This window comes from Terrapene carolina, unplaced genomic scaffold, assembly GCF_002925995.2.
Source record: "Terrapene carolina triunguis isolate 2854851 unplaced genomic scaffold, T_m_triunguis-2.0 Scaffold165, whole genome shotgun sequence".
Lineage (NCBI taxonomy): Eukaryota > Metazoa > Chordata > Testudines > Emydidae > Terrapene > Terrapene triunguis.
In genome coordinates, this window is record NW_020664516.1 from 2,225,646 (window position 1) to 2,250,307 (window position 24,662).

The 24,662-nt window shown below is 51.9% G+C and overlaps 1 protein-coding gene across 1 annotated transcript in view; it reads right to left on the reverse strand.

Annotated features, from left to right (window-relative positions):
• The window catches only part of LOC112119564 (hydrocephalus-inducing protein homolog), a 360,821-nt gene that overhangs the window by 67,632 nt on the left and 268,527 nt on the right, over positions 1-24,662 (reverse strand). The window contains 14 exon segments of the mRNA XM_029912025.1: positions 1,078-1,276; positions 3,510-3,682; positions 3,785-3,944; positions 5,551-5,670; positions 7,249-7,431; positions 9,387-9,580; positions 10,670-10,897; positions 12,204-12,878; positions 14,101-14,293; positions 15,520-15,661; positions 17,690-17,873; positions 18,309-18,435; positions 19,987-20,242; positions 22,140-22,313. Coding sequence (XP_029767885.1) covers positions 1,078-1,276; positions 3,510-3,682; positions 3,785-3,944; positions 5,551-5,670; positions 7,249-7,431; positions 9,387-9,580; positions 10,670-10,897; positions 12,204-12,878; positions 14,101-14,293; positions 15,520-15,661; positions 17,690-17,873; positions 18,309-18,435; positions 19,987-20,242; positions 22,140-22,313 — 3,008 coding nt within the window.

Below are 24,662 nucleotides of genomic sequence, written 5' to 3' on the forward strand. Positions count from 1 at the left end.
ATTCCAGCATCAGCAGCAATCCAGCTGCAAGGCATTTCCTACCCTGCTAACCTCCTGGGCTGTCCCAAAAGGATTCTGCTGCTGTGTGAAACTTCAGCCTAGTTCTCCACCCTTCCAGCAGGAGACACTCACTACTAATGATGCTGTTTATGGTTACCAGCATAGTTTGCAATAAGAGATGTTCCTAACAACCCCCAGCTAAGCTCACGCCGAGGCAGCCTTTCTGGACATCAGCCCAGTCGCAATGTAGGAGGTAGGAAAGGGACTCCCGCATTGTGCCTTTTCCTGTGATTCGTTGCTACTTAAATTTCAAAACCAAGCTTGTATCCGGCAGGGCCCTGCAATGGGAAGTGGCAGAGGCTGTGCAGGAACCCTAGAGTGACTCCTGATGTGTCCAGTGGGACTAGCCAATGCCAAACGGAGAGCACCATGTCAGCAACCCTGAATCAGCCCAGTCACTGCTCCCTTGACCTGAACCAACCTGCCTCGGTGGGGGCGGGGGGGTGGATTTGTTGTTGGACGGCTCTATCATCAGGCTTTAGCCCCAGATGACTGGTGGGAACTGGGGCTGCCCCAGACTGAGGGGCAGAGTTGTTGGAGAGACCAGACTCCGGTCCAGCTGGGCTAGCCCACTGGGGATTTGTGAGACTCGCATGCTCCAGGATACACTGGAATATTTTGATTCAAATAAAGAAAAGCAACAGAAACATTGACAAAAATGGCCATTTATCCAGCTGTCTGCAGGTGCTACCTCCCCAGCCCATAACACCTCGCTTACCCAGCAGTGCCTCCCTGGTTACGTCATCTCCAGGACCTTACCCTTCTACAAGCTGGTCCCTTGGAGAAAGGCCACAGGCCAGAGCTGGCGTGGGGAGGGGAGCTGGAGAAGTGCTCCTTGCTGGTAGAAAGCTGTGTCATTCACAACACCTGCTCACCACCGTCCCACCCATCTCACCTGCCATTGGTGGTAACTGCCAAGTACAAACCTTAGTGCCAAGCCTCACCAATGCCCTCCAAAGTGTCGGAAGGCAGGGCTGCTGGGTTTGTAGGTGCTGGGGAGGGAAGGGTCTGCCTCACCTCCAGTCGGATGACCTTCTTAATGTTGAGAGGTTTTGTAGCCTTAAAATGCAGCTGCAGGCAGTACTCCGAGCGGGGACCGATGATGCCCTGGTCTTGTGAGACAGAGAAATCATCCCCCAAGTTCTCCAGGCCGCTGAGCCGCCAGGCTACAGGCATCGGGGAGGTGTTTCTCAAGAAAAGCATCTTGGTGTCCTTTCTAAAAGGAGAGGAAGACACTCAGCTGTTGCTGCCAAAGCAGCCATTTTAGTTTTGCATTTGAATGGGGCCCAGGCCGATCCAGTCTCACGTGGCCTATTAAGTCACACAGATCCAGCTGGACCCACAGGGTTTAACCATATTCAGTTCTTTCTTACTTTGCGTGTGCCAGAATCTTAAATTCAAGTTTTGGGGAGAATCACAGAGTTTTAGTTACAATGAACTCAAGCAAAATAAGAACTTAAGTAGCAGATCAACATCTGACAGGCTTGGATCTCTTTAACTAGCTCCATTCCTGCACATGGGAGTGGGGGCACTTGGGGTCATTCTGATGGACCAGCATGAGTGTGGGTCACATCCAGAGCCCCAGTTAGGAACAGGTGCTTCAGAGAGTATTCGTCGGTATTCCTGGGAGGACAGTGAATGAGAAGCGGATTGATGCAAGCATCTGGATCCTAGGCATGTGAATGGGACGTCGCCATTTGGGTTCTATGTAGTCTACGTCTATGTAATCCTGCCTCAGCATGGGAGGATGGATTAAATGACCTCTCGAGGTCCCTTCCACCCCTATATTTCTATGATTTCTCTGTCTGTTTTACTGTGACATTTAATCACTTGAACTTATGGGATTTAGAGTTAGAAGCTTAAAATAAGGACTCGTTCAATCGTAGGAAGGTGGAGGGGCGGATTTGCTGAGGAGACGTGGGACGACAAGTTGCGTTCAATGAGTCAACATGCTCCAGTCCTGGCTAGTGAGCAGGAAAACAGCCCTGCCTCCAGGGTGACCTGCAATGGGTGTAAAGGAGAAGACAGAACGGAGCCCGACTGCTCGCTGTCTGGTCTGTTAGATGCTGCAAGCCTAGAGGCAGGCTGGGAGAAGGTGGAGGAGCTGAGCACTGAGCTACAGAAACCAGACAAGCGAAGACGGGTCCCTTCTGTTCCCTGTGACATGCGCCTCACTGGAGGAAGGGTGCTAAAGGACAGGAAACCGGCAGGCGCACTGCAGTCTCACTGGAAAATAAGGGGCTAAAACACAGGAGTAATCCCTTGGGAGCTGCAGCATGGAGCGTATTGGTGCAGCCAATGCACAGACTTGTGAAAAGCCCCAATATCACCGACTGCTTAAAGAGTCCAGCCCGAAGAACAGGGTAATAATTTGGGGCCTAAACATGGGTGTAGTTTGGGGGGTTCAGCGGGGCCACTCCCCCCCGTTTCTGCGAGCATCGAGCTGCTCCTCATCCCGCAGGCCAGGCAGAGCAAGCCGGGCAGCCTGGCCGGAGTGGGGAGCAGGGTGGAGCAGATTCTCCAGGTTGCTACCTTGATGCCTCCTGGGTCCTATTGTTCACCTGTTTCCTGTACAACCATGGTGGGGGGGGGGTGGACCGGGAGGAGGGGGATGCAGGGAAGAGACAGTGGGGAAGGGGGGGATAGGGCAGGAGAAAGAGAAGGAGATGTGGGAGTCGGGGGAGGGGGATGAGGTGGGGAGGGGAAGAGCAGGAGATGTCGGGGGAGGGGAGAGGGGGAGTCCAGCATGTGGCATCCCCTCAGCTGCAGCCCCAGCCCCAGCCCCAGCCCCAGCCCCAGCCCCAGCCGGGAGTCACCAGAGCAGCTGCAGCGGCTGGTGCCAGAGTGGCCGCAGCTCCCATGCTCAGGTCACCACAGCAGACAGCAGCAGCTGGGGCTCCCCCATTAAGCAGCCCGGAACGTGCAGCCCAGGTAGCACTCCAAGTGAGGGGAGAGACCCAGAGCCAGGGAACAGGCCTCAGCATGCGCGCCCGCGCACTGGCCCCCCAGTACAGCCGTCAGATGAGGCAGTAATGGCAGGCAGGGTGCTGTGAAGAGCCCTCGCCCCGAGCATACAGCTACAGTGCAGTGGGGAGGTGTGGTTCCCAGCCTGGGGACACAGACATGTGCTAGCTCTGCTCTAGCTACTGCCTACAAATAGCAGTGGGGCCCAAGCAGCACAAACGAACCCTGCCCGACCCCCTGGGTGACCAGTTCATGCTGCTGGATTCAGCATGCTAACTTGAGGAGAGTTAGAGCACGAATGTCCACCAGTGCTGGGAATTACGCCTCCCAGCTGCAGTGTACACATACCCGGAGGGAATGAGGAAAGAAACTGGAGATAAAAGGCAAGCCCTTGAGTCAAAATAAGCAACTTGAAAAAACCAAACGAGGCCTGGCCTGAGGAGCAGGCTCCAGACTATGTTCTGACCGCCCTTCGGAATCCCAACCTGTGCAGCAGCAGCTTCTCAAAATGCAACTGCTTGCGGTCGAGCTCCAGTTCGGGACGCACCCCTTGGCAGCAGATTCTGAAGACCACTGGCTCTGGATTCTCTTTAATGCAGCAGACGATGCTGTCATCAAATATGCCAGGTGCGGTGGGGTACGCCCATATGCTCAGCTCCTGGCACGGCACCCCAGAGAAGGAGAGAGAGAACAGGGCATCATTCAGAGGGGAAAACGGCTCCCAAATCTCGCGAGACTGCGATACCTGTTTGTCTCCTACCTGCTTCTCATTGGGTTTCAGCATCATGGTGGGAGGATCCAAGAGGTATGTATTTGCCTTGATGTCATGCTGGAAGCAGAAAAACACTTCCGCTTCCAAAGGGGATGCGTTGAGGATGGTTATCTTCTCGGAGTTGTTGGGGTATCGGAGGGCCTTGTATCTGCAAATGAAACGCACTATAGAAGAGACAGCGGGCCCGAGAAAGTGCTGCACCTTCGCCCTTTTTATGCCACAGATACAGCACCTCCTTTCATGCATCTGTACACGCACCATATCCTGTTTTAAAAACAGCCTTATAAAATAGCCCCATCGTAATCATCATTGGTATAAGAAACATCATAGAATGGAGGGTTACTTCCTTGTAACCGAGTCCTGCGAGTGACCCCTGCAGTGTCACGCTAGTGGGATCAACTGACTCTATAGAGGCCACTCGCAGGAGAAGTGCCAAAAATCAATCTGGCTTGTGGCTTTTTTTGTTTTTGTTTTGCTTCTTTATGAGGAATAAATAAGGTCTGATAGGCTTTTAAAAATTGTTTAAAACTAGTTCACTTTTTCTGCTTGGTTTTCACCTGAGAAATACCAGGAGATTTCTTGTGTTCCCTGTTTTGCTGGATGTTTCAGGTGTGTGTTTGCACCTTAACTGAAAGGGGTGGGAGAGGAAATGCTGGATCCTAGAGAAAGGCATCCTGTTCTCCAAAGTATGAAATAGGCTTTGGTGTTAAATGGTTAAGAAACAAAAGAAAAGCACAGCATGTTAAAATAATCACACTACAAATCCCCTTTGGCTCTCACTTGCTTAGATATCAATTGCATGGGACAACAAACCACCACTACTTCTCCAGTCAGCCATAGAGTTCCCAAGCAGAAAAGAACTGACTTTTTAATGTTAAAAACAACAACAAGACAGCATTAATCACCCTCCCCGCCCCGTAACAGCACCAACTAAAAACCTCGGTCCAGGCTCTCAGCTGAGGATGCACAGCGCTGGCAAAAGCAGCCAAGTGGGCATGTGCTCTGCTGCCGTAACAACGTCGGCAGCAAAAGTAAAACTTTCTAGCATAGCTAGAACCTCCAAAACAAACTACCACCACCACCAAGGAAGGGCAGGAAGCCAATGTTTATTCCTCGGCAGGTCACCTTTCAAAAAAAAGCCTCCAACACTGTGGGCCAAATCTGACATGCTGACTAATCACATTGTTCATGACCAATAATGTGTGTCTATTACAACACACCCAGTTCTTGGTATCAGTAGATCTCAAAGTGCTTTACCAAGGGAGTCAGTGTATCCCCATTACACGGATGTAGAACCCCAGGCCCAGAGAGGGGACGTGATTTGCCCACAGTCACTCAGCAAAGCAGCATCAGAGCCGGGAAAAGAACCCCGGTCTCCTGAGTGCCAGCCCCGTGTGCTATCCACTAGGTCACACTACCTCCCTGTGCTCTCACTAGAGCTGCTTTGCCTGAGTAAGGGTTTGGCCCACAGACAGGAATCTCTCATTATCAAAACATGTACATGCCTTGCTGAGTAATCATGGGAGCTCATGAATGTCCTCCCTCTTCTTTCCCCCACTCCTCTCTTTGTCTCTGTCTGTGACTCTTGCCAGTCCCCACCTGCATTTAGATTGCAAACCCTTGGGGGCAGGGGCAGCATCTCCGCTAGTTAACATGCATTGCCTAGCACTCTTTGGGCCATTCAGAATACTAAGGCGTCATTCATAACATGCAGCAGTGCTAGGAGACTAGACTCTTGCTCCTTTTGTTGGTACCTGTCTCTCGACTTTCCACAGAGCAAGGGGCCGAAGTGGAACACCCCTGAGCTCATCACGTACTGTTTGAAGATGATGTCGTCAGGCTTCGCACTCTTCCTCCGGTGGGGAAATACCACCCTATAGGAGAGAAGCAGACTAGTGTGAGGAGCTGCAGGAGCTAACAAGCCTGTAGCTAGAGATAGCCAGATAAATTTCGGTGAAACGTTCTCTCGTCTTAATCTGCCGATGCAATGACATCAAAACGTTGTGTGGTTTCCTGCCAGCTTACCCACCCAACTCCTCAGCAGCCCTGGCTTCCACATGGCCTGCCCTAGAGCTGAGTCTTCATTCTTTGTCACCAACAATTTGGAGACGTTTGGTTTTCAGTTCAAATCAGAACAAAATCAAACTTCAAGCTATCAAAAATCCTCCACAAAACAGACTTCCCAGGTCACCTGTAACCCTTAGCGCCCTCAGGAAGAGCAGAATCAAGCCCAGCATCCTGTGCTCAGGCATAGAGGATGATATTAAACCTTCTATCCTCCCTCCCTGCCCTACCAGCATAAGGCCAAGCCTCTTTCCTGCTCCAGTTCTATCCCGCATCTCGCTGAGAAGAGATACCACACTCCTCCCACGCAACAAGTATTGTTACAAACTGACATTGCCTGGAGGCTCGTGCTGAATGTACTCAAGGCCAGAAAGCAGACTCTTTCCTGTGCAAACGTGACCACAAATCCACCACTTGTCCCATGCAAGGTTCATCCATTCCTATATACAGTAAAACTCTCCTGACTTTGCGTTTCTGTTCCCTGCCCCTGTGCCCTAAGTACTCAGCTGGTGATTGGGATTCATCAGAAGTGATGTAGAAAGAGTGGTGCAGGTTGGATTCCCTTGAACTTCATCTAAGCAGGAGACCAGTTACAATATGGGTGTGCCCTGAAGCTGGGAGAACATGGTTAAAAGAGGAGTGTAGGAGGCAGCTAGAGAAGAAGGCTGGTTAGGACAGTGGTTACACTGACTAGGGCCTCAGAGACCTGGGTTCAACGCTAGACTCTGCCCTTGACTTCCATATGTAAAACGGGGAAATAGCAGTGCCCTGCTGCACACGAATGTTGTGAGGATAGATCCATCAAAGAATGTGAGGTGCCCAGATACTGGGAGGGTCACATAAGTAGCTACTTGTTTTCCCCAGACCATATTTAAAGCCCAGACAGCTCAAGGCTTCAGCCCTGTAATGTGGATGTGTTTGGGTCTCACCTACCCTTATTGTAACCAGCTCCCCCCGACTCAGTTACTCTCAGACTCCACGACTTACACCGCCCACCGACAGGCCAGGGAGATCAACACCGAGGAGCTGGAACGCGGTGTAAATTAAAGCTGGGGTGTCCCACTTGAACTGGCCTAGTCTCTTCTCCTCCAATTTTGTGCTTTACTTCCTACTCTCCTGCCCTCTGGCCCCTTGACATGTGAGTTACAACAACGAAGAGGACGTCTCTGCTGCAGGCAGGGTGTGACATACGTGAGCGAACCAGCTCAGGTACTGGTGGCAGTGATGCTGGTCACCTGAGTGATCACCCAGGGCCCTGGGTGAGCTGCCACAGCTTCCCCACTGTCAGAGTCTAGAGGCTGGAAGGTGGTGTCAGATTCAGCAGCTCAGGCTCCCTCTAGCCCTCAGAAGAGCAGCCCAGCAGCTTTACCAGGCACACAGGTACTGACCTGGGGTCCTGGCTGATGGTAGGGTAAGTGCAGGTGCCTCTGCAGTAAAGCTGGTACTGCCGGCGCGTGCCCAGGATCTCGAAGTTCAGGGTCTGATCAAACTGCCCTGCCACGGTGGAGGAGAAGTGTATCTTCATGACAACCTCTCCGTTAGCAGGCACCGTCCAACGGAAGCTGCTCAGCCTGGCGGTGAGAGAGAGAACACCCGACAGGACGAGACTGAGAAAGCTGGGGTAACTTGTAGAACATAAAATCCCAGGAACCCTGCCAGACTGGCTTCTGGGTCAGGACCTGGCACGCAACAAGAATGTGGACACTCCAGTGTCTCGCCTGTTAGAGCAGAACATGGCACCGTATGTGTGACTGCGGTACTGGATTCCTACCATGTGCTCTACATGCACAGCCCCTGAAGCCTAGCCAGAGCCTGCTGCTAGTGCAGAGTGTGGCTGCTCCCTTGCTCAGTGCCAGTAGCGCTATTATACTAGTGGTTCTCTGACAATGGCTTCCTCTTTGCTTCCGAGAGAAAGTCAAGGGGTTCACTTTGAATCCTGATCCCTGTGAAGCTTGGATGAGAGGCCAACTCTTCCCATGACCCACTGGAGGCCTGGCATTGGGACCTTAGCAATTTGCTCTCACAGCCAGTCTGACAGTCTGCGTTGGCTGATCTACAGGGTGTGCCACAAGGTCCATCTTCTCTGAGGCACTGCCCGGACGGGCGGGAACTGGGCAGGTTGGCAGGAGGTGAAGAACAGTTGTTTTCAGTATCTTGGTTTATTTCAGAAGAGCCAAGGGAGAAGAATGTGTTAACCCAGGACGTCTGATTAACCTCCCCAATCCATGCAGGAAGAATGCCCCTGCACTGGAGCAGAGTGTGGTGCTGGCCCTTTGTCCCCAGGAAGGGGAATGCCCAGTGAACAGGAGATTCCATCGGAACAGCAGTGCCACTGTGAGTGATCTGCTCCGATGAGGCGCTGAGAGGAGGCACTGTCTGTGCTGAGTATAGGGAGTGGGCCTGCTTGCTTGTACACATGGGCCAGCCTTGTCACCGGCATGGGAGTGAAGAGATTATACTCTTTCTGCCTCTGTCACAGCTAAGGCGGGAGCCACAGACTGATCCAGCATGAGAATGAGACATACACAGAGTAGGGCTGCCAACTTTCTACTCACACAAAACCGAACACCCTCACCCTGCCCCCGCTCACTCCATCCGCCCCTCCCTCTGCCCACCCTCACTCACTCGCTCATTTTCACCAGGCTGGCTCAGGGGTTGGGGTTCGGAAGGGGGTGAAAGCTCCGGCTGGGGGTGCTGATTCCAGGGTGAGGCCAGAAATGAGGGGTTCAGGGGGCTCCGGGCTGGGACAGGGGGTTGGGGTGCAGGCGTGTGTGAGGGCTCTGGCTGGGGGTGCAGGCTCTGGAGTCAGGGGCGGCTCTACGTTTTTTGCCGCCCCAGAAATGAGGGGTTCGGAGGGTGGGAGGGGGATCAGGGCTGGGGCAGGGGGTTGGGGCGTGGGAGGGGGTCAGGGTGCAGGCTTCGGGCAGCGCTCACCTCAAGCAGCTCCTGGAAGCAGTGGCATGTCCCTGCTCCAGCTCCTACACGGAGGTGCGGCCAGGCAGCTCTGTTCACTGCCCCATCCGCAGGTTCCCAGCCCTTGGATGCTGCGGGGGCGGCGTTTGGGCCGGGGCAGCGTGTGGAGCCCCCTGGCTGCACCTACGTATAGGAGCCAGAGGGGGACATGCCGCTGCTTCCAGGAGCTGTGTGGAGCCAGGGCAGGCAGGGAGCCTGCCTTAGCCCCACTGCGCTGCCGACCGGACTTTCAATGGCCCGGTCAGCAGTGCTGACCGGAGCTGCCAGGGTCTCTTTTTGACTGGGCGTTCCGGTCAAAAACCAGATCCCTGGCTACCCTAAGAAAGAGCCCTAAGCACCTCCCTGCTACATGGAATCATCCACTGTCTCCTTTGAGCAGCACCCACTGCTGTTCAGTACGCCTCGGAGACATGTCCTGAGTGAGCAGAGTGGCCTGGTGGGACCCCTAAAAATCCCCAAGGCAGAAGGAACATCACCAGCCTCCAGTCTCTATGGCTCGTACTAATCAGGCTCCCTGCTAGAATGCATCAGGCTAAGCTGCTTGGTTACTCACCTGAGGATCTTTTCTTGGGATTGGTCCCCAATCAAGTTGCTTTGATCCAGCTCTGACAGTGGTGCCAGTGCTCCGGGGCCTGGCCCCTGAAGACCCTTCTTGCGGCCTGTGCTGCGCTTATCCTTCTGAGCCTCACGGCTGGGCTCTGCTTTGTCCTTCTTCAGTCTGCCTCTGGTTGGGGTGATCTGTTCTTCCTGTAACCCAGTGCGAGGGCAGGAAAAGACAGTCAGAAATAGCTCAGGAGACCCCAAAGGAGAGGCAGCAAAGTACTCTACCAAGGTGCAATAGTGCCTAGCCAAGAGCAACGGCGCTGAGACAAAAGAAAGGCCAAGAACGGAGGCTTGTGCCCACTCATGTTTAAGCAGCAGGAGTCCATGCTTAAGGTCACCGTGTGCCTTAGCCCTACGTCCCTGAGGTAAGGCCTCCAGCGTGTTCAACAGGACAGATAACAAGTAATGAGCATCCACCTGCACTGGCTTAATGGCTTCTGTCTGCGTAGGATTTAGATCCTTTGTTGTTGTTGTTTTTTATTTCATCAAGGAAATCTCTCCTTGTGAAACGCCTGTACAATTCTAACCACAACAATGGGGTCTGTTAGTTTGCTGCTTTTCATGCTTTATAACAGTCTTTCAAAGGCTTTTCTTCCCCTTCTTTGCTGACTGACATTGATTTTCCCCTGTGCTTTGAATTGAGCTGCACTGAAAATGGGTCTTTATTTAAAGGAAAATTGGAAAGAGGGTGTTTTTTTAAAATCAGCTAAGGCCCAAGTTCAGGTTCACAAGCCAGCACGAACCCTCAAAGCAAACAAAGGAGCTGTGGTTCTTTAGAAGTTAGCAATGTCAGGGTCAGTGGGTGCTAACATGTTCACAAACATGCACATCCAACTGTGCATCTAATCTGCATGCACAATGACCATGACTCTGCCAGGGATCAGGAAAACTGCCGGTGTGACGGACCGGTTGGAAGTGCCACGGGCCAGCTGTGTGTGAAGTCATGGTAACAGTGTGTGCAAATCAGGTGCACAAGCACTCACACCTTTCAGAAAATGTAGGCGTTAATGTTTACTATTCTTTATTACCACAACACACAGGACCCCAGTCAGGGAGCAGGACCCCATTGTGCAGCGCACTATACAAACACAGAGACTGATGTCAGTCCAAATCTTCCTAGACACAGGACATGTCATTTCTCTGCTGCTAATTTCATTTTATGGTCAGGTCTTGCGGCTCACCAGCCTGATCATTCTCATCACCACGGGACCTTCTGCAAAGCAACATTTCCACTTAGCCCTGTACCTTCACCACAGGGACAGCGACAGAAGCATCTGCACTGCCCTCTGCATCCTTCTTTTCCTCATCCATATTTGTATCTTCGGGCACAACGAAGGTGAAGTGCTTGAGGGCTTCTCCTGCCACATGAGCTATCCGCTTCTCTGGGTAGGGAATCACGGAGAAAAAGGTGGTCGGAGGGATGGGTGGCCCTGAGGGACCGAGCCCCAAGCCGTCCAGGATCTAAGCCATGAGAGAAAGCCTTTCATTAATGCCTCATTCATCATTAATAAGGCTGCGAGTCTTTCGCAGAGGTCACGGAAGTCATGGATTCCGTGACTTTCTGGGACCTCTGTGATTTCTGCACTGGCCCATGCAGCTGATCCCAGGGCCGCCTCAGCTGCTCAGGTGGCCCCAGGCAGCTGGTCCCGGGTGCTGCCCTGGAGCAGCGGTTCAGGAGTAGCAGCGGTGCCCCGGGCCGCCCCCGCTCCAGCAGCAGCAGCGACGGGGCCCCGAGCTGCCCCGCATCCCGGAGCAGCAGCAGCGGGGCCCCAGGCCACCCCCCGCCCTGAGCAGCAGTGGTGGCATGCCAGAGGTCCCCCCGCCCCCTCAGAGCAGCAGCCACGGAGCCCCTTCCAGAATACCTAAGGTTTAGTCAGGCCTATTAATATAGTACAAGTCATGGACAGATCAGGGGCCAGGACTTTTTGTTTATTGTCCGTGAGCTGTCCATGACTTTTATTAAAAATACCCGTGACTAAATCATAGCCTTAATCATTAACCTCCATGTCTTTCCTCTACAGAGAGAAATGGAGTGTTAAACTGCCACCCAGGAGACAGGTGTGATAGTGGGTCGCTGCATAAGTGTAGTGGAAAAGCCCCAGAGCATGGCCAGCCTGTGGAAATCCTTCCTGCATGACTCTGGGAAGAAATCTTTCGCCTCGTCAGTTACCTGGGAAGTTACAGATGTCAGCACTGTGGCCCCATGGCCCGCCTGGCTCTTGTGCCATTTGCCGCCAACTCAGTGGTGCTGATAACTCCATTAGAAGGGAGGAGCCAGGAGGGCAGGACCAGAGGAGAGGAGAGGAGAGAAAGCAGAGACACACAAAGGAAAGAGGATGGCAGGAGAATGGAAAAGGAGGAATAGGAAGAGGAGGAAAAGAAAATGGAAGTGGAAGAACAAAGACGGCGATAATACTGGATAACCCCACTTAGCACTTATTCAGTCTGAGGTGCTTCTCAGACATGCAGCGCTGAACCTTTATTAACAGTGGGAATCATCACCCCCAGTTTACAGGGAGGGAACCCAAGGCAGAAAGAGGCTGTGATTTGCCCAATCCTGCGAGGTGCTGAGCTCCCTCAACTCCCGCCACCTCTCAGCAGGTGCTCAGAACCTTGCAAAACTGAGCCCCCAGCTGCAGAGCCTGGAGCTAATGTATGTAACAAACAGCCATGCATTAGAGCTTGGCCACTGCAACCCTAGGCTGAGCGAGTGCTCCAGAGCCCAGTAACACGTGCTCTTGCTCACCATGTGAGACAGTGGTTTTACCTGCTCTACTTCCGGCAGCTTGCCACTCTCCAAGATCCTCTTCCCACTGGTGTCCTCTGAGTTCAGTACATGGAAGTCCAAGCATGGCACCCCCACGTCTTTCTTTCCATCCTGGTCTTTGTCTGCTCCTTCTGCCCCTTCTCCCTCCAGCCCAGACACCTTAGAGTCCGCCAGTGCCTTTAGCTTTTCCAGGCGCTCCTTCTCAGCTCTCTCCTTTTCCAGCCGCTCTCTCTCGGCTCTCTCCTTCTCCAGTCTTTCCTGACGCTCCCTTTCCCTATCCTTCCGGCCCTTGCGGCCAGACGGAGCCTGACGCTGATCTTCTGCTTCATGCTGGGTCTCCTCAAGGCCTGGGGGCGGCAGCTGGACACCCTGCACCCGGTCCCAGAGTGACAAAATCTGGACAATTTCCCTCTGTGCGGCCTCATAGACTTTAAACCTCTGTGTCAAGTTCTTCTCACTGTCACTTACCACCTCCTTTTCCGTTTCCTCCTGCTCCGGGATCGGGGGTGGCATCAGCCCAAGTGGCAGGACGTCTGGCAGAATGAGTTTGCTCCGCTTTTTCTTGTCCTCCTTGTCACATGCCACAGAATCTGGACGCTCTCTCACAGACACTTTCCTCTCCACCCCTTCGTTCAGCTTGAGGTCTGACCTATTGACAGTGGCGATACTGGCACCCTATGAGGTCAGGATTATGGAAAAGGAAGGGAACATTTGTAAGTACTAACTCATAGCTTGTAAGATTATATTTGTATTCCCGTAGTGCCAGGGCCGGCTCTGGCTTTTTTGCCACCCCAGGCAAAAAAGCCTCCGGCCCCCCCCCCCCGGGGGGGGGGGGAAGGAGGGTGGCCGGAGCCCCGGGGGGAGGGCGGCGAGCCCCAGCGGGGGCTCCCCTCTCCCCCCCGGGCGGCTGGGGGGAGGGCGCTGGGGGGGAGGGCGGCCAGAGCGCCGGGGGGAGGGCAGCAAGCCCGGCCGTGGCCCCGCTCTCCCCAGCGGCCGGAGCGCCGCGCTGCCCCCCTCCAGGTGCCGCCCCAAGCACAAGCTTGGTGGGCTGGTGCCTGGAGCCGGCCCTGCGTAGTGCCTAGAAGCCATGGGCATGGACCAGGACTTCATTGTGCTAGGCACTGCACAGACACAGAACAAAGAGATGGGCCCTGTCCCGAAGAGATTCCAATCTAGCTGATTTGATACAGAACCTTCCCACAACAAGTGTGCAAGGGCTATCACATCCCCTGCACGATGATCTCCTCAGCGTCTCTTAATGGGAAGGCTACTGCGTTGACCTGTATCTGAGTTCGAGATGCCAGCAATGAGGGTAGTGGTTTGGACAAGCCCAGGTTTCAGACAAAATTACTCTCTCCTGCAGGAGACTTCAATGAAGTCAATGGGACGAGTGTGTGCCCTGCACCTCTGACAATCGGGCTCTAGTGAATGTACAGACCTGGCAGCATACCCTGAATGTAAAGACCATGGCGGGAAGCTGAGGGCTGTCCAGTGCTTCCAGCCCAAAGCTGTATGAATCTATGGCTTGCCACGAAGAGCAGATCAGATGTCACCATGCAAAATGAGAAGAAAGGTCAACTCCAACACACCAGGGACTAAAAGCACATGCACTTTCTAGGTCAAAACCAACCAGTGCAATTGAACCTGGAAATGAACTAGAAGTCATTGTGGTCTATAGAGACCAGGTGTCCTATGCTTCAACGGGGAAAAGCACTGAGCGAGCACGTGCCGTGCATGAGCTGAAGTTTCCCAACAGCCTTCAAGAACAGACCCATGTAATATATTCATCACTAGCTACTGATTCCCTGGCCTAGCAAATTACATATGATTGAACCTCCAGCTGCTATGGTGCTGGCTTGTGTCCCATGACAGGGTCAGGGCAGAGGCAATCTTAAACACCTTTATTAGCAGACCCACATACCTGTTTGCCTCCCAGCTGGCTTTTCTTTCCCAAGGCCTCATCTTTGTCTTTTCCAGACTCTCTCTTCCACCGCTTGGTCTTCTTCCTCATCTCTTCTTCCTCTCGCAAGCGCTCCAATTCCTGCTGGTGCTTCTTTTCCTCGAGCTCTCGAGCCAACTTCTCCAGCTCCCTTCAGCAAAGCAGACAGAAAACTCACTCAGCATAAACTCTCAGCTCTGCTGCAGCCCTGGGAAATCTCTGCTCTTAGAACACCAGTCTGAGCTTGAGGTCTTGCTCCATAGTTCTCAGGCCAAAAGGGACCATCCGATCATCTAGTCTCATCTCCTGTACTCTGCAGAGCTTCCAGGTCAATAATGCAGCCCTTCACTTGGAAGTCCACACAATATATAACTGAGCTCACGTCAATTTAAAAACAAACACATTGATTTTTCTTCTTCTTTTTGGGGAAACAAAATTTGGCCTCAACTGAGGAAAGCACTCAAGTATGTACCTAACTTTAAGCATGACCGTAAGTCCCACTGACTTAAATGGGACTTAAATACATGCTTAAGGTTAAGCATATGCATAAGCGCCCCTACTGAATAAGGATGATTATCTGAATCAGAACCTAATTCTCTATCTCACACCCCTTTGGCTACAGTTAATATTTATGGCCAGTGCCACTACGCATATTAAGTCAATGAGAGGGGTACTATGCAAATAGCATTGTAAGGACTTATCTACTGTGAAAATAACAGCGAAACTGAGCCAATATAGTTCAAATCTGATTTTCAAGGAATAGGAGGAGCTTTCTGTGTCTTTAGAAGAGTTACAGTTGAATTTTCAGTGTTGTCCTTAATTTAGGGTTGTTAAAGTACAATAATATGTAGTTTTATGCAGCACTTCTCAAAGTGCTTTACACAGGAATGTCAGTATCATTATCACTATTTTACAGATGGGGAAACTGAGGCACAGAGAGGGGAAGTCACTTGCCAAGGTCACCCAGCAGCAGAGCCAAGACTAGAACTCAGGTCTCCCAAGTCCCAATCCAGCACACTATCCTCTGGCCACCAACCTACACAATGGATAAAAGCAGGGGAGTCATTTGGTCCTTATGAGTCTCCGACTATGTGAGAGCAGAGGCTCCGTCACCTCCTGTGAGCTACTCCTCCCACTTCCTGAACCACTGAGGAGAAACAGAACTTCCTGCTGCTGCTTCTGAGCTACTCTTCCCGCCATCCCACTCACCCCTGCTCAGAACCACGACTCCTGCTTGATAAAACCAGACAAACCCACTGAAAAGTGGGTAGTGCCAGTGCACAGTGCAGGAAAAGAAACAACAGGCAAGCCCAGAAGTGTCCCAGGTGGAGGGTGGCGCAACACTCCCAGGCAGCTGTCCAGGGACAGTTCACACACCTCTTTTTCCGCTCCCGTAGAGCTTGGAGCAGTTCATTATCAAACTGAATTTTCTGCTCCTCAGTGAGAGCGTCGTACTCTTCCTCATCCATCTCCTGGAGACGAGCCTTTTCCCTCGCAATGGCGTCTTTCTGTTCCTGTTCTGTCATGCAGCCAAACAGAGAAATGCACCGGCTGAAATCATAGCTCAGGGCTCAGGACAGGCCCTCCCGCTGGTGCCAGCTGGTGTGTGTCCCTGCTCCGATTAGCAGGCACTGAGTTAGGTGCTGGAGGCAGGGGGTCTCGTACGTCTACACTGAAGTGTAAGCCCAGAGCTTGAACTCAGGCTTTACCCTCTTCCGTCCACACACAAATCATGCTAAACCAGGGCTCAGACCCAGACTCCCAGGACCCCATGGGGGTCGAGGGTCCGAGCCTGAGTCAAGCTGGGACCCAGGGTTCAAGCCCTCTTGCTTCGCAGCACAGATGCAGCCCCACTGGACTCGTGCTTTGGGAATCCGCCAATAGTATCCCACAATCCCATGGGCCGACTCTCTGTGACCTCTGGACTGTCAAGTTTCCCCACACTGCACCACAAGCAAAGGGCCCGAGTGGCCACGTTTTGGAGAGCGCTAGGAAGTCTGGGAGATGGGGGCTGGACTGGAGCCCGCATAATGCAGTGTAGGGGCCCAGGGTTCAACAATTCCTACCCTGGGGTTACACATGGGTGTAGCTGCTCAAGCTCTAGGTTAACACCCCCTGGGTCTGCTGACTCGAATTCTGCCAGCCCTGGGCTTGCACTCAGTGTAGACAGATCCTGTGAGTCCTACAATGCTGGCCCCACTGTATTTTGTGCATTGTGAAGCTGGATCCCGGGGCAGCTTTGGCTCTAAAACTACAGGTGCTATGGGAGGGAGGGCAGCAGGTTCTACCCATATAACTATGTGAATGGGCTGTCCCAGGAGACCCAGCCTCAGCAGGAACCCAAAGAATCCATAGGAGAGTCAGACCTACTTGATGATCCTGATGCAAGCTGCATAGCTACCCCCAAAACAGAGCCAGAGCTCAGATTAATCCCAGGCACCTGGACTGTGCCGATCTCCTCCATGAGAATTTCTCTTCCCCATTCCAACTGCCAGTGTCCTCAGCACACTAGGGGGCTGTGAGTATACGCCCCTAAAAACAGCTCCCGTTAGGCTTAGCAGCCCTTTGACTCCTGGAAGCCAGTCCACCTACACCCTGTTTCCCTGCCAGTCTCTCAGCCAGGCCTGTGCTGCTCCCCATTGGCTGCACTGCTGGTAGTGACCGCCCCGCATCTGCCCCGAGCTGCCAGGACAGCCTTCCACCGGTGAAGCTAGATTTTTTCTTTCAAACAAAGCTGTATCACTTCTGTGTCTCTGCCCAAGGATAAAGCACCCTTTCGAGTGCTATTTAAAATCATGTGAATACAGGTGTGAAAAGCTGCAGTAACTTGTGTGAAATGACCAAAAAGGGGGGTCCTGGTTGTTAGCTTGTATTGCTGCCTAGATATGGTGATAGGCACTCTAGAAATTAGGACTGGTCGAAAAATTTCTGTTGAAACTGTTCTTCAGTGGAAAACTGGGTTTAGGACTAACCAAAACATTCTGAGAAAAGTGTCTGCTTTCTGCAGGAAATTTCAATTTTGTCAAAAACCCAAATGCCCAAACATGGAACTATTTCAGTTTGTATATTCTGCCACAGTGCTTCATGGGAGTTGTAGCTTGGTTACCTTGTGTCCCCATTTGCCTTTAAGGGACAGGATTCTGAACTGGACTGCATCTCCCATTACGCACCACATCCAGGGATACCCGTGATGCACTGCCTCCCGTCTCCAAAAGGAGAGATTGTGATGCATCATGGGAGATGAAGTCTGACAGGGACCCTGGCCTATAAACGAGAATAGGAGCACGAGGTACCTGAGCTACAACTCCCATGAGGCTCCATGGTAACACTTCCAAATTGAAATATTTTGGTATCTGAATTTTCACCCCGCAAAAATCAAAATTTTCTGTTGAAAATGCAGATGAAAATTTTTTTTGTTTTGGTGAAAATTTTCTGAGGTGGAAAAATCCCCCCGGTTTTCTGACAGCCAGTATTAGAAATGCCTAGACAGACACACAGACATGTAGAGGTGTGAGTGTCAGAGGGTTCACTGAAGAATCCTTCTCACCTTCCTGCTCTTTCTTGGCTTTCTCCCTAGCCTTCATGGCAGCATAATCCTGGAACAGGTTCACCATGTAAATGTAACGCCGGTTGTTGATTGCTTTGAGCAGGCAAAGGAGAGCAGAAGGCATATTGCGGGCAAAGAGTGTTTCTAGTCCATCAAACACCACGCCCTGATAGCAGTCACTCAGCTGTGAATGTGGAACACAAAGGGCATAAATCCATCCTAATGAGTACACAGTATTCTCATCAGCAAATAAAACTGTTCTGATGTAAAAACATATTAGCAAGCACTATCCCCAAATATCTGAAATAGTCACAGATTCCAAGGCCTGAAGGGACCACTCTGATCACCAAGCTCACCCACTGACTCCGCCACCAAGTTCAACATTTCTGGTTGAGCTAGAGCAGATCAACAGCACATCTCCACCTGTTTTGATTTTCTCTGCATATTTCTCTCTCTGTGCCCCTTACTGCCCTGGCCTGTCTCTCCATTGCCTTAACCTATCATTTAAATCAAACCTTGACAACACCACATTCCCCATCCCTTCGCACAAACATCCTCACCCGACACACCAAGCTTCATGACCAGCGTTTCCTTCTGCCCAGGGGAGCACCTGCCATACCTGCATCCTCTCGGAAAGGATCTCCACCAGTAGCTCCTCGGGAAGCATGCAGCTCATCAGGCCTGATTCTCCTGCCATGCTGGCACTGACGCTGAGCCGTCGCTGGATAGGAGCACTGGGAATAGGGCTGGGAGGAACCTGCAGCATTCACCACCCCAAGGGAAAACATGCTTCAGAAAAACCCGTACAATTCCTCTGGAGACTAAACTCATTTCTTCTGCCCATCACATCAGCCCCTTCACCCCACCAGCTCAGACTGCTGTCACATGCTAATGGTGCAAAGTAGCCCAGAAGTCATAGGACTGGAAGGCTCTTCAGGAGGTCATCAAGCTCAGCCCTCTGAGCGGAGGCAGGACCAAGGAAAACTTAGACCAGCCCTGGCAGGTGTTTGTCCAGCCTGGGGATTGATAACTACACTTGGAGTACGGCCTTCCAATTGTTGAGCACCCACTTCCCTCCAGGCTTAGTGTTGTGAGTTCTTGAGTTGTGAGGCTGCTGCTCAGTCCATGGCCATGGTAAGGGGGCTCAGGAAGGGAGGAATTTTCTTCCCGTGAGTAGGCAAGGGCTAGGGACAATCGCAGTCCTGCAGTCTGGGGGAGTGTAGGGACTTCTCCCTCCGTAAGCTCTCTCAGGATCCAGACCATGCATTTTTTTAATGTCTCAACCTACATATTTATTAAAAAAAATGCAGGTACTACTGCCTGTGTAGGGTGTCTGTGCCCGGGGTACTGGACTGGGACACTGGAGACCTGGGCCTAGTCCTCATTCTCCCACTGATTTGCCGTATCACCTAGGGCAAGACATGAAGAGACACGTTTTCAATAGGGCCCTCTCATTTTGGGTGCTTTGGTTTATGGGTGCCCAACTGTCAGAGAGTGGCTGGCCCTCCAAAGGGGTCAGGCGCCCAGCTCCACAAGGGGGAATGACTGATGCACCTCAGGTTAACCTGGGTGCACTTAACTCGCTGAGTAATGGGGAAAATGTCTGCATGGCAAGCAGCAGCCCGTGGCAGCGACTCTCAGAGCCCAGGTCTACAGACTTAGCTCCATGTCCCTCAGACCTGAATTGGAGAGCTACGCAGCACGCACTCACCCACTGACTTCAGCTGGCATGGGGGTGCTCAGACCCCAGGTGTCCAGAGCTGAGCACTCAAAAATGGTGGCAACCAAAATTAGAGGCCACACATGAAAATTTGGACCTTCAAACTTCTCTGAGCCTCAGTTACTCTTGCTATAAAAGCTGAGCATGACAACGCTGACACCTCACTGCACTAACACAGAGAACACTCTGAGCCAGCTCTGCACCAACACGCAGAATAAAAACTCTTCAGGACGTGTGCGCACATTGCTGGTGCTTAACAAACAACTAACCCCCATCAAACCCCTGGAGAGGCGCCTCAGCCCTCACTCCCAGCGCAAGAGTCCTCCCAGCCCCAGGTCTCGCGAGTAGCTAACTTTGCCTAATTCAATAGTGCTTTTATCACCTGGACTAAGCCCCACTAGAGACTAGAACAAGACCACCCGGCTGATTTGTACTTGTGAGTACACAGGTCGAAACCCTAAGTCAGCAGAGATGAAAGCCCAGGGCAGGAACCCACTGGGCCAGTGCAGCTCCAGTGCAGGAGTCATAGTTTCTCACACCCTCTTAGAAGAGCGATGGACTAATCCCATCTGTTTACTGATGTGAATTCGCTTTCACCTGTGATCCGGTTTGATCCGATTGGTGCTGCTGCTTCTGTGCCTGCGAGGCATGGCCTTCTGACTTCCCCCTGCCTGTTCCTGTGCTGCCCCTGTAGCCCTTGGAGGTGATGGACTGTGGCCCGGTTTTGGTCTCGGAGCTCGGCTGGCTACCCTCCGTGGTATGCTTGGCCAAAGCCTCAACGCTCAGTCTTGTGCTCAGAGCTGTCTGCCCTGCAGAGCCCTCGGAAGACTGACCTGCTAGGATGAAAGAGGAGTTCAGCCTCAGGGGGATCCAATCCGCAGAAGACTGACTACAGCAGTTAGCGTTCCTCAAACTGCCAGGGATGAACACCCTTCTTAATCCAAGTCACTGGAGCTGAACCTGCTGGCATCCTGCCTTTGCCTGCCAGTGGAGCTGACCAGACACAGGGGGGAGCATGCCGCACTCTCCCAAGGGACGCAGCACAGCACGTACCTTCCCCAGGAGCTGGAGCTCCAGAATGGATTAGGCCATTCAGGCACAAGCTGGCCATTAGCACCAGGGGTCATATCTGATTGCACAGAACACACATTCCTGCCCACGTTTCTGTCACTGTCAAGGGAAAGTGCAAAAGAAGATACGTGGGTTCTACGGCCAGAGACTTTTAGTGCTCAAATGCTATGGTGACAGGCAGTTATAAAAGCTGCGTAGAGAGAGAAATACCGACGTCAAGCAAATAAATGAATGATCCTCTGTCAGACTGTCATTGACTCCAGCGAGACCAGGACTCAATTGCAAGTGGCTCTGTCATTCATTGTTTGTCCAGGGAGACGGACAGCAGAACAGAAAAATCTAAATCAATACCCTTTCCCCCACTGCACCATGAGGAGCAGAACTCAGGGTAGAGGGATTAACATGACTATTTCTTAGAACTAAACCACTCATCCGTCTGCCCCAAGAAGCAAGGAACAGAGGCCAGTGCTCCACCAAGTGGACAGGAGCTGTGCCCCAAAGCAAAGCCCATGACAAACGGGTTAGCACACATACAGGCCTTTCACAGCAGCTGGCGCTGCTTATGCTGTATCTGTTCCAAGGCTTTGTTCTCCAGGGCTGTCAATGCAGCACCTCTTGCCTGCACCACGTTTGGGCACAAAAACAGTCATGAAAATCATTCCTATTAACCCTCTCTAGCCTGGGGGTCTCCTTGTCCCTCTGCTTGGGATTTTAGTCCTCAAAGCAGGACCCCGTGAGGGTGAGCAACACCCTCAGGCTGCCAGCTCCAAGCTTGCTAGTGTACGCAGCTCGCCAGGTCCCAGGGGAAGGGCACGGGACCTAGGAGCAGGAGTCTAACTGAGAGAATTTGCAGGAGCAACTTCTTTGCACAAAACCTTCAAAGATGTGAAATGAATCCATTTGTATTTTAATGTAACTCGCTGTATAACTGACCTGGGGGATTGTGTTTCACAGACCCCATGCTCATTACATCACTATCTTTTCAAGCCAATCATTTTGGATCTTAATGGGCACTGCAGGGGACTTCAACTTCAGCAACAAGATATCAGGAAAAGCATTTCTGGATGATCATAGCATGAAGCCTGGGCAGAGTGGCTGTAACCACCCATGAATTAGGGCAATCTCTTAGAAAAGCACCAGAGTGTTTTGCCTCTATTATGAAACGGAATACATCCAGAGCATCACAATGGAATGAAATGCCTAGGTACTAACACCAGAGAAAGAGAGATTTTTAACAGGCAAGAGACATTATAGACTGCAAGTTGGACTTCGCATTACAGGGGATTCGGCACCTCTGAACCCTTATATTCTTCTTGATTCCAAGGCTAGAGATCCGTTATTATCCAGCACTGCTATTCAACTAGCGGTGGTGATCGAACTGCGAACTGAGAAGATCACTTTATGCTCCAGCTTCTACCATCTGTGGAGCTCCCCAGGGGATTTCATACCCAGACACATCAAAGCTCCCTCCACGCACCCCTGAGGTTACCAAGAGCCCCCGTGGGTTGCTGAAAAGTCTTCACGACAATGCACTAGAGGGAGAAAATGAAGGGAGGGGATGGCCACGCCATATGATCGAAATTGTGCTGGGGTCATGCCCAGCATTTCTGTGCAGCACGGCTGTCCAGCCTTTGTGCTGCTGAAGGTCTGAGCCCTTACCAGCTTCCTCTGACTCCCGCTGTGCCTGCTCAATGGCGGCCCTGATGCACAGCTCCCGTGCGCGAAGCCCCGCGGAACTGCTCCTGTCGGAGAGGGCTTCCAGCACCACAGCGTCGATGGATAGGCAGGCAGCACTGTAGTGTTTGGCCAAGGTGACAGCTGCAGTTGTCTTTCCTTTACAGAAACAAAAGTCTCTGATGACATTCATGGGTGGTGCATCTTTATCTAGACATGGTATGAGCAAGTGCTTTGAACTGGCCTGGTGTGCGGTTTGTAACCCCTGTGAATAGCAGAGTGATAGCCACTTTAAAAAGAATGGCCAGTGATGCCAATGACGAGATGGATATTATGGGTATGGGCATAAATCCAATCTATCTCACACTGGTTGTATGAAAGGGGATGAATTTGGCCCACTAACTTCAATGGAGTTACATCAGGGATGAGTTTGGCTCAGGGCATCAAACTAACACGTAGTTAAAGAGAGCGCAAATCCCACTGATTCCTCCATGTCAAATTCAGCAGGGATGAACAGCAGCATGTGTCACACATTGGAGCCAGGCTGGTAAGAAAAGCAGTGTTAGTGGTTAAGTGATATAGCTAGCACCGCTTTGGCACTGAACAGTGTGCAAATAAAACTGTTACTAACCTTTCCATAACTGTTGTTCTTCGAGATGTGTTGCACATGTCCATTCCGATTTGGGTGTGTGGGTGCCCGGAGCACAGCTATCGGAATTTTTTTCCCCTAGTGGTATCCGTCAGGTTGGCTCTGGTGCCCCCTGGTGGCCCATGCACCTCAGTTTCTTCTTACCAGCCACTCCGAGAACGGGGACAGTGGGTCAGTCTTGGAATGGACACGTGCAACACATCTCGAAGAACAACAGTTACAGAAAGGTTAGTAACCGTTTTTTCTTCTTCAGGTGCTTGCACATGTCCATTCAAATTGGGCTCGGAGTTCAAGGGCAAGCTGACTGTAGCATTGCTTGGCCAAGCTGCGCATCATCTCTGGCCTGTTGAGTAATGACATAGTGTGTAAAAAGAACAGGAGTACTTGTGGCACCTTAGAGACTGTTCTTTTTGCGGATACAGACTAACACGGCTGCTACTCTGAAGTGTGTAGAAAAAAGTATGTACCGAGGACCAGGTTGCTGCCCTACAGATATCCTGAATAAGGACTTGGGCCAGGAAAGCCGCCGCCGAGGCTTGGGACCTCGTAGAATGAGAAGTCAGGTTTGATGGACGGGGAACACCTGCAAGGTCGTAACATGCTTTGATACAGGACATTATCCACAACAAGATTCTTTGAGCCGAGATGGGGAGCCCCTTCATCCTTTTGACTATTGTATGAAGAGTTGCGGAGACTTACGGAACGGTTTGGCCCTTTCAATATAAAACGCCAGGGCTCGTCTAACGTCCAAGGAATGCAAGTGTTGTTCCTCCCCATATGCATGCAGTTTAGTGTAAAAAATTGTTAGAAAAATGGGTTGGTTGCAGTGAAACTGAGACACCACCTTGGGAAGGAAACTCAGGTGTGGGAGTAACTGCACCTTGTCCTTAAAGAAGATTGTACAAAGAGGCTCCGCTGTGAGGGCTCGGATCTCCGACACTCTCCTGGCCAAGGTGATTGCCACTAGAAACGCCACCTTCCAAGACAGGTGCAGCAGTGAACATGTTGTTAGTGGCTTGAAGGGCGGCCCCGTCAATTTCGAAAGGACAAGATTCAGATCCCATGCGGGGGATGGATCCCTTATCTGTGGGAATATTCTCTCTAGGCCTTTAAAGAAGCGAATTACCGGCTCATGTGAGAAGACTCACCTATTGTCTATTTTTGGGTGGAATGCCAAGACGGCTGCCAGGTGGACCTTGATTGAGGAGAGGGCGAGGCCCTGCTCCTTCAGAGATAAGAGGTAGTCCAAGATGAGCTGTAGTGAAGCCTCCAGAGGGGACACTCCATGTTGGGAAGACCAGAGGGAGAAATGCTTCCACTTAGTCCAGTAAGTTGCCCTCATGGAGGGTTTTTTGCTGCCCAGGAGGACTTTACGCACCTGCTTCAAACAAGCTCGCTCATCGGAGTTTATCCATGAAGATTCCAAGCTTTCAGATGCAAGACACTGACGTTCGGGTAGAACAGTTGCCCAGGGTCCTGGGAGATCAGGTCTGGGTGGAGTAGCAGGCTGACTGGTACCTCCATGGACAGCCGAACGAGTGTGGTGTACCAGTGCTGTCTGGGCCAAGCCAGGGCTATTAGAATAACTCGGGCCCAGTCCTGCTTGATCTTTGTCAGCAACTTGTGAATCAAAGGGATGGGTGCAAAAGCATAAAACTGGTAGGATGACCACGTTAGCAGGAAGGCATTTGTGATGGACCCCGGGCTGTAGCCCCTCAGGGAGCAGAATTGTTGACACTTCCTGTTGGCGCAAGTGGCAAAGACCCCACCTGCGGAAGATGTCCCAGGCAACATCCAGGCGAAGGGACCACTCGTGGTGAGTGGAAAAGAACCTGCTGAGGTGATCTGAGAGCTGGTTT